Genomic DNA, 10086 nt, shown 5'->3' with positions numbered 1-10086 from the left:
TTCTGTCTCTTTCTGGCGAGCGCACGCACCCTACAGCAAAAACCTCTCCAAAAAAAAAAAAAAGGCAGGACGCTGCAAATTCTCTGGGTACCTCCAAATTTAATGGAGTCACCACCTTCTCAGGAGATGCAATCCCACAATCCTGGCTCTCATTTCCACCCACCCCCTTGACCCAGTTAATCCCAGAGGCAAAACACAAAGTTTACAATTGCTCTATGTAGCAAAGAGGAGGACTTGCAATCTTAAGGATCCTTATTAAAATACTGAGTTTTCTGTGAGTTTTTACAGAGCACTATTTTGTCATCCCCAGATCCCCGACAAACTGGGTGAACCAATAGAAAATGTATAATCCTTATAGGCTAGGCAAGAAGAGAAAGGAGTCCCTCACCTCTAAGGCAGCTAGTCGGCGTTCCATGTACTCCACAAGGTGGTGCTGCTGTCCTTGAAGGTGTCCCAGCCATGACAAAAGGAACAAGATGAGGACAGGAGTGCTGGGCCCCATGGCAGCCTGGAAAGTGGGGCCAGAGTAGACGAGTGTGCAGCCGGCCTCTTCCCCTTGAGCCCACGGTTGGCCTTGGAGGCGGGGTGGGGGTGGGGCCTCCTTTCCTTCTGCTCCCTGGTCTCTCTCACTACTCTGGAATGCTTTCACAGTCTCTTTACAGCCTCCACTCCCTCCTTTCCGCCTGGATTGATCAAACACAGATGGCCCTATTGCACAGCAGCCAGAAGCTTTAACCACTTCCCGCCTAGACTGTAGGCTCCCCAAGAGGGAAAAGAAGTGGAAACCTCAAGGCAGCAGCCTTCTGGGAGGTCCCCCAGGGAAAGGAGCTAGCTGCAGGAGGCAGAGCCCTTAAAGGAAGCTCAGCAAACTCTTACTTCTGTTTTAGGAGAGTGATTTCAATGCTAATTTAAGTGACACCATCCATGAACCCGTCCTTCTCCCAGCAATAATACAATGGATTTGTTTTTCCGCCTTGTTCAGTGGAAGCTAGGGGGGGGGGGGGGGGAACCAAAATGGACAAGTTTAACTTCTACAGCTCTTTGGCGCCACCTTGTGCTAAGCATTTGGTATCACCTTATGATTAATAGAGAAACCAAGGCTTACACTTCACCATGCCATGTGGAAAATTTTCCATTAAGCAGGCCAAGTAGATTGAATTTATAGGGGTTTTCATTACTAAAATGCAGATTTCCACACAGACTACCCAGTTACTTTAGGGAGCTATGCCAATCTTTCTCTGACGTAGCCCAAGAAAGAAAATATAACTGAGATTAAAAACAACAAACGGGCCAGCAAGTGGCGTGATGGTTAAGTAGCTGGACTTGCCCGACATGGTCAAACACAGTTGAGTCCCAGACCTGGGCTTGAAACTCACGCTGGGTGCATATCCATTGTGTGCCCAGAATCCCAGGAGAATGAAGGAGAAGGGATTGCAGGATGGCTTCTCATTTCCCTCTCGCTGTCTCTGTCTCTCTGGCAAGCACAGGTAAAAGCCTTAAGAAAGAAAGGGGGGGGGAGGGAAGAAAGAAAAAAGAAAACAACAACAAACAACAAAACAGGTCACAGAGAAGTTAGTAAACTAACTCTGGAGTATCCAGAGGTGAAAATTCTGCCTGAAAGCAGCCAGGTATACTCTCTTACCAAATCTGGGGGTGTTTGGTGAGTTCAAACTAATTTATGTTCATTTATTTAAGGAAAACAAAATCTGAAAAATATATACATTGCAGTCTAAATCATAATATATGTCAAACATACCTAATCTGAAATACAGAACTTTTTGAGCACTGACATACCACAAATAGAAAATTCCTTATCTGATCTCATGTGACAGTCTGCAGTCAAAACACAACGTAAAAATATTGTATGAAATTACCTTCTGACTATAAGGTGTATATGAAACACAAATGGGGACCAGCAGTTAGCGTAACGGCTATATCGCTGGGCTCCCACATAGTTGACCATGGTTCGCGTCCCAGACCCGGTGGCTTAAAACTCACGCCGGGCTCGTGTGTGTGTGCGTGCCCAAGATTCCGAGAGGAGAATGGAGGAGAAGGGATTGCGGTGTGGCCATCCCCCCTGGAGGGTGATTTCTCACTTTCTGTCTGTCTGGCGAGCGCACACGCCCTATAGCAAAAATCTCTCAAAAAAAAAAAAAAAGAAAAAGAAAAAGAAAAGAAACGAAACACAAATGAACTGTGTTTACACTTGGGTCCTATATTCCTCCTCAGGTATCTCATTATGTACATGCAAATATCCTAAAAATTTTTTTTTAATCTTTTTTTTTTTTTTTGAGGTTTTTGAACCCGGTGTGAGTTTTAAGCCACTGGGTCTGAGACGCGAACCGTGGTTGACTACATGGGAGTCCAGCGACATAGCCATTCAGCTAACTGCTGGTTCCCCCTCCCAAAAGAAAATTGTAAATCCCAAAACCCTTCTGGTCCCAAGCACTATGAGTAATGGATACTCAACCTATAAATGTATTCTGACCTCCCTATTACTGGAAGAGAATGGACTATTGATCATTTTTCTTGCTTATGATACAAGAGGGTATTTCTCATTTCTATATCCCAACTAAGACTGTGGGAGCCCAAAATGAATTAATGGTCACTCTTGGATAAACTTGGCCTGAACACTTAAAACAAATCAAAACACAGCATTTATTCAGAGACCTGCAGTGATTGATCTAGACAAATCCTATTTCATTTTTTTCTTTTTCTTTTTCACGATTTTTGCCTTAGGGTATATGTGCTTGCTGCAGAGACAGGGAAAGTGAGAAATCACCCCTCAGGGTGAATGGCCACGCTGCAATCCCCTCTCCACCATTTTCATCTCAGGATCCTGGGCATTCATGTGCATACTCGTGGTGTGCTTTTCATGTCACCAGGTCTGGGACTTGAACCACAGAGTTGGCCATGTGTGACCCAGTGCCCTAATACCATGTCACCTGTTGGCCCCTTCTCTCTCTCTCTCTCTCTCTTTTTTAAATGCCAGAGGGTGCATGCAATCACCAGAAAGAGACAGGGAGAAAGCAATCCACCCTGCCCCAATGGGACACGGTCATGTCATAATCCCTTCTCCTCAATTTCTTCATCTCATCAGGATTTGGGGCACACATGCACATGTGCCCAGCATACTTTTCAAGCCACTGGGACCAGGATTCGAGATCTAATTCAAATCATGGTCAATCTTGTGGGACCTAACTGTGTTTAACTGCTGTTCTCTGGGGCTGGCTTCTATTTCTTTATCAGAATTATTATTCACTGTAGAATCAAGAAAAATCTGATCAGAGTTGCTCCTTCTCTAGAAAAAAACACACCTTTAATAGTGCAGCCTGAAAGGAGGGGGAAAGAGAGCATCTTCCTGTGATGGCTCTTATTTTCATTCTGGTACTTAGATGAAACATGCTAGGAAACAAGTTTAACTAGACTGATCAGAAGTTTTCTACCTCTTTCAAAAGGTTAGATCTGGGGACCAACAGTTAGTGTCATGGCTATGTCACTGGTCTCCCATGTAGTCGACCGCAGTTCATTTCCCGGACCCAGTGGCTTTTAATCTTGCCAGGAGTGGGGGGCATGGGGCTTGAACTCATGCCGGGTGCGGGTGCATGTGTGGCCAAGATCCAGAGAGGAGAATGAAGGAGAAGGGATTACGGCGTGGCCACACCCCCTGGGGGGTGATTTCTCGCTTTCTGTCTATCTTTCCCTTTCTGGCGAGCGCATGCGCCCTATAGCAAAAACCTCTCCAAAAAAAAAAAAAAGTCAGATCTGGACAATATACAGTAAGAGACCTGGACACAACATTCTTGGGAAGTATTTGCTAACAAACCTTACTCAGTTCCTAAGAGATTTGTCTGAAGGATGAAATCCCTTTAATGCTCTATGCAATGTGTTTAAGCCACTCCAAAGATGGTATTTGTTGATTCTCTTTGCCCCCCTATAACAGAAGCCAAAAACAGCCACACGAATCAGAAAATTTACCCATTTTATTGATGCATTGCAATTGCTCTACATTTTACCATATTATGTAGAAAATACTGAAAATACAAGCTACTTTGTAAAACCAAAGACAAACATTGAATCCAAAGATATACTATGTTTTACACAATGGACCCTTTTCCCGTAGTTAGTATTAAATTTTAAATATCTATTTCTTTTGTTAAAATGATTATTTTACATACTCCCTAAGTACATCTGCATTACAAACATAGCTCAGTAATTCTCAGAAACTGTTTCTAGAGGCATGTTGTAAAAGGAAGCGCACAATCAGAAAAGGGAGAAAGCAAAAAAAAAGTTTAGATCGCACACAATAACTAGCATATCAAATACATTTAATAAAGTAGGAATTCCATTGCAATATCAAGGATTCAAAGCAGAAATACTAACATTACATATAATGTACATATAATGTACTGCTACATGTAGTGAGATTATTTTTCAAGCTGAATTGAAACCACACATTATATAAAGTTTAGCAACAAACAACCATGTAGACATGCTGCACCATCCATCAGTTTTTAAAAAATCAAAATAGGAAGCAGGCTCGGGCCATTCCTGTCACTGAGAGGCAAATTCATTTCCTACCCTAAAACAAACCATCTTAACTAGTGGATTTTTGTGTAATAATGCTGAATAAACACACATTACTGTGCTTGCCTAGACGAGCAATCACAAAAGCAGGCTCAGAATGGCCAGAACTGTTGGGAATGGAGTTCTTATTCCTTGGTTGGTATTTCAGCTGAGTTCTGAGAGTAGAATCACCTCTTGGGAGCTATTAAAGACTCTGGGATGACTGATCAAGTGTCCCTATGAGCCTAGTGGCTATACTTAACTCTTCCCCTCTTCCTCACTCACCCAAAAAGGGAGAAGCTAGAAATCCACGCAAGTTCTGAGAGAGGACTTAAAGCCATAAGCTGGTTTGAGGTCAGGCCACAGTGACCCAGGCCAGCTGCTCACTAAATTCATGGGGCTTCCCCCAGCTTGTCAGGGCAGGCATGTTAAGTCCCAGGGACAGAATCTAAAGCCACGTCGAGCATATACAAACTCAGCGGACACCGGTGGATATAAATCTTGGTAAATCTGAAATGCCAATTTGCAAACTAAGACTGGAAATCTCTAAAGTTTAAAAACTACACACTGCTGCTAGTCAGGTGATTAAGGTATTATTTTTGTCAATGGAGTTAAGACTCCTGTCTTAAATGACATCTACTTATTACACTGGGGACCAGGGGTGGGGTTTTTTTCCTGCATCTCATTTCTTACAAAAACACATCTTTCCCTCTGTAGAGGAAAGATAAGGAACAAAAACAATGTTTCCTTTAGAAATTAGACCTGCATTTGAACAAGAAAATCAGAATGTGCTTGGCAATAAGGAGACACAAAGATCACACACACTGACCAGAAAACTATGTAACTATGACAGAAACTATACAAACTGTCTTGACCAATATAGTGCTGAAAACAAAACTCAATATAATGATTAAAACAATACAGAAAACAGGATAGGCTGTACTGATTACGTGTCCCATCTTGGAAGCCCTTACTCCTTACAATAAAGAAACTCCAAATACTTTGACAGGTCCTCAGTGTTCAACCTGGTACAAAGTTTGCTGACCAGGCTCCATGAAATCTCCCATCTCCATCCTGCACCTCCTTGACACCATCTTTAAACAGAACCAGTCCTAGAATTATCCCTCAAATATATAATCTTCAGTTCAGATGGAACATATCCACAGCTTAGGGTTAACCTTCTTCCCCTAAATCCTTTATGGGCAGGAATATCCCTATCCTCAATACCTTCTACTTGACCCAGATCCATGTAGGAGCTGAGAGTACAAGGACAATTCACAGCTTGAAGGGCCCCAAGAATATACAAGTTTTTAAAAGGAAAGCTCAAAAGCCCTAAGGAATCAATGGGCTTTGGTTCCTTTTTAATATTCTCCACTGGCTAAGAAATCTTTCTGTGATTCCTTGTCACTAGTGGCACCACAGAACACCTCTTCATAGCATGGGGACATGGTAAGCAATACAACAGGCTCTTTGGTATAAATACATGTTATTATTCTTTTTATTTTTCAAAAAGTAAAATTTTACTAGGAATGTTGACTATTTGCAGGAAGGACTGACACATGGGAAAAGTGGAAAAAATATTCTAAAAGTGATTGCACATACTTTAAAAAAAAAAGAAGAAGAAGAAAAAGCATATTTAATATTGGCTTGACACCTCTCACCTGCTTCCTGAATTCTCACAGAAGCAAGGTAGCAATGCACAGTGAGAGAGCCACATGGGGAAAATGCTTCTGTGAGAACTCAGCTGAGTCCAAAATGGAAAGGGGTAGAGGTGGCAGTAAAGGAGAAAAGCTGCTGTTTTTCTTTTCAATGTTGGCAGGGAAACTGAGAACAATGCATTTACACAACACAGCTACTAATCCTGTTCTGATAAATCCCAGTGAACAGCTTCGGGTCCACTGGGGCTTGCTGGTCCATCCTAAGGCAAGCTCACTGTAAACTCTATTAAACCACTACATTATCATATAAGGCACTACAATAAGGGAAGGAGGGAGGAAGGGAGGGGAGAGACACACACTGAACAACTCCTCACCAGACACACCTGTGCAAAACAATTCAAAAGGTCTCCTCTCCTTGCAGGCAATGCCCCTGCTCATTCAGCACTACAGTAATATGCTCTAATATAATCGCAATTAGTTCACATACATTCCAACAAGTATCAGTTCATTTTGGTTTAAATACAATGGAGATATCAATTTCATCTCCGGGTAACACTGGAGGATCAGATACACACTAAATACACAATTCAAGTGTAACCACTACACATTTGATTACAAATAACATTTTGGGTTAGCAGGAAAAATTGCTTGTTATATTTTTCTAATCAGTATGTACATATTTAATTATGCAAAATATTAAAACACCACCATTACAAAACTTCTAAAATATTTTTAAATTCAGTAATAAATTTTTAAAATATTTTTTGCAGTTCCTACATGCACTTATTATATAAGTCTTAATAAGAGAGCATTCAATTTGCTGCTGGCATACAAAGGAAGCTACTGTAAAGTATAAAAGCTATACACAACGTTCTTATCTGGTTTCAGATCCTTTAGCTTTCTCCCCAAAGAAATCACATAAAACAGAAGGGAGAGATGAAAAAAATACAGAGGTGTATTACTGAAATTCATACTAATCTTTAGCCAAAGCTCATCAATGCCATTATCTCATAATAGAAAGAGATTTTGCATATACTAAAACAACCACCACCATATAGTAACAACCACCTAAATGGCTTTTTCAATAATAAAATTTAAGCTGAATCAGAGAGAGAAGGACTTTTAAAAGAATTCATGGTGCTTCATTTAAAAAGAATACTTGGTGCTTTCAACATAGGTATGGATTCTCATGCTAAGTTACCAGCAAAAGGTGAGCTGTCTTTTTAACAACGCTTTGTAATAAGCACAGGAGCAACTGAGAGAATCCCAACAGTAACACAGTAATCTGTAACCAATTTTGCAAAAATAACAATTGCTTATTAAGTATAATGCAACATGAAGTCAAAACTAAAACATTATAAGTTCAAATGATCCACAAAGAAAAAAAGTTCTGAGGAAAAAATGCCTAATAGTAAAATATCAATTAGGGTAAGCCGCTTTTAAAATAAAATAAGCAAATAAGTCTCAGCATTTTAAACAAAAAATAGTAATGTTTCTCACACCTGTTACCAGATTTCAAGTCCTTCTATCAGCATTTCTCCTCTGACCAGCAATCACAATAAAACAAAGTTAAATAAAGAGGGGCTTCACTTGTTTTTAAAAGCATTTATAGAGACCAAGTCAGAGAGAGAAAATATTTTTGGAAGGGTAACTTCAGTACGATCTCTCTTCCTTAGTAACTGCAGAAGATGGGCATCTGAACTCTTCCAAATACCAAAAATGCTGCCATAAAAATAAAGAATTAAAAAATAGGGCAAACTTTGGGAGACTACAACAATGCAGTCAACACTGAGACAGGTTCCCCAGAGAAAAACCTTCTGCTTCAGTGGGCCCCTGCAGAACAAACTGCTGGCTAAGGAGTTTCAAGAAAGTAAGGGAGGAGCTCACCAAAGTCCATTATTTATGAACTCAGGGCCAGGTGTGGGCGGCCATGACTCTCCTCTCTCATGCTCACCAACTACAAGTAGGAATACTGGCTGATCTTGGTAGGACTCAGCGGGTATCCAGTGTAAATTGTTGAGCCTCGAGAAGACCCAATGTAGGACTGAGTGGCAAACTGGTGTTGGTACTGAGCAGGGGCCACACTGGCAGAAGTAAGGAGGCTAGGCCCAACACTGACAGGGACTTGGTGCACCAGAGTGCTAGGGTGGGTGGCATAGGCTGCGGCATGCCTTGAGGAGCCCTGGGGGGAGAAAAGATGAGCAATGGAGCTGGTGGAGCCCAATGCAGCAGCAGAGGTGGGGGCAGCATACGTATACAGGTGAGGCTGGCTTGGCAGGTGAGCAGGGGCTGGGGCCAGGTGAGGGTGACCCGTCGAGTGTAGTGGGCTGCCATGCTGAAAGGCGTAGGGGGCTTGGGATAGCGGGGCCACAAACGCTTGCTGCCTGCGAGGGGCAGGGTTGCTGCTTCTCTCCTGCGAGGTTGGAGCTGACGATGACTGCTGGTTCTGGAAGGAGGAAGAAGGGAGTGAGGAATCTTGAGGTCACTGGTTCGGGGCACCAAAAGCCAAGTTAAAAGTTAAGGTTCTGACTTTGTAATGTTCTCAGTTGCTCTGACACAGAATCTCCCAGACCAGTAATGAATGCTGTGAGAAGTCAATTATCCATCCTTCTGTCTCTTGGCAGAATAGATGCTAACCCAGCTCAGAGAGCAGCAGTGTGCTCTTACATATGACAAAGGGGGAGAATTAAGAATTTATGGGGTTGCCAATTCCTATGAGTTAATAACTATTAACTCAACTCACCCTATTCTGGTGTCAGTGAATTTGAATTTTCCTAACCTTTCTTCCTTGCCATTGCTTTCTTCTGTTCTACCCTAAATCCTTCATATCCCTCTTCAAATATGGAGCCTAAAATACATACACTGAACTCGAACTTACATTCGCACTTGCCTGTTCTCACAGTTATACCCTCATACTGACACTGGGTCACTACTGGTAGACATCATACAAGTACCAAAATGTCAGCTGAGGAAAGAGTCAACACAAATAGAATAAGGTAACTCCATCAAGGATCAGATGGCAGGAGGTGAGGGGAGCCCAAAATCCAAAATTCTCGAGAGGAAGGACTAGAACCAGTTGATTAGTGGCCAAAAAGCTCTTCACTGTCTTTTGACTCATGTAAACAGTGTGAAGCTCAGGTTATGGCCTGGGAGATAAAAGAAGAGAATCTGGTCTCAGAGCACGTGGTAGCACAAAACTAGGCATGGCTAGCATCCTAAGCTATTTTTTTTCCCCCTGAGACAGGGACCTGTATGTCATGATCCTCCTGCCTCAGCATCCTGAGTAGCTGGGACTACAAGTACCCACCACTATGCCCAGCTTTTAATGGGGCTGGGAATCAAAATTGGGCCTTCCATGTGCGTCAGCTTGTCAAGTAGCAGCATCTGCCAATGCCAACTACCACAGCTGGGCCACTCTAGAATCTTTCTAAATAGCACCCATTTCTCTAATCTCCCAGGATAGATTAAGGAGGTCTAGTGGAAAACCTGGAATGCACATCTAGAACATGCAGAGCAAATGAAGAGATAGAGCACATGCAGACACGACGCAGGCCACAGAACACCAAATTGTTTGACACAAAGGGGCTTCATTTGGCTTTATTCAGCAGTCCAGCCAGAAGCAGAGTTCTCCAGAGAGTAACAACAGGGAGGGCCCCAAGCAGAAGGCAGCAGACCCTAGCGCTTACCTGGCTAAGGTTGAGTGGCTGTGCTGCGCTGGTCCCCCCACGTTGAGCTCGATACCCTGTCGGGGTGATACAGCATCCAGATGACTGCCCACTCACTGAGGCCACTGGCTTGGTCTTACTGCTCAAGAGACCTAAAAAAGGGTCAGGGCTTAGCTATGAGTAGACTAAGCATTCCT

At 42.6% G+C, this 10086-nt stretch overlaps 2 protein-coding genes across 6 annotated transcripts in view; both read right to left on the bottom strand.

Annotated features, from left to right (window-relative positions):
• Window positions 1-667, bottom strand: part of OLFML3 (olfactomedin like 3) — a 3533-nt gene extending 2866 nt beyond the window's left edge. Inside the window, exon 1 of the mRNA XM_006149630.3 lies at window positions 389-667. Coding sequence (XP_006149692.1) covers window positions 389-502 — 114 coding nt within the window. The 5' untranslated portion in view covers window positions 503-667. The remainder of the gene's footprint in view (window positions 1-388) is intronic.
• Window positions 668-3967: 3300 nt separating this feature from the next.
• The window catches only part of HIPK1 (homeodomain interacting protein kinase 1), an 88198-nt gene continuing 82079 nt past the window's right edge, over window positions 3968-10086 (bottom strand). For 4 of the 5 annotated variants that reach the window (XM_027772317.1, XM_027772318.1, XM_027772319.1 and 1 more), the window contains 2 exons: window positions 9911-10041; window positions 3968-8670 (listed from right to left, as the gene is read on the bottom strand). In XM_027772317.1, the coding sequence (XP_027628118.1) occupies window positions 8182-8670; window positions 9911-10041 (620 nt within the window). In that variant the 3' untranslated portion in view covers window positions 3968-8181. The remainder of the gene's footprint in view (window positions 8671-9910; window positions 10042-10086) is intronic. The other variant, XM_006149628.3, reaches the window with a different exon arrangement.

This window comes from Tupaia chinensis, unplaced genomic scaffold (genome assembly GCF_000334495.1).
Source record: "Tupaia chinensis unplaced genomic scaffold, TupChi_1.0 Scaffold000270_2, whole genome shotgun sequence".
NCBI lineage: Eukaryota > Metazoa > Chordata > Mammalia > Scandentia > Tupaiidae > Tupaia > Tupaia belangeri.
The sequence above is the reverse complement of the archived record's forward strand: the minus strand, read 5'-3'. Positions and strand labels throughout refer to the sequence as shown.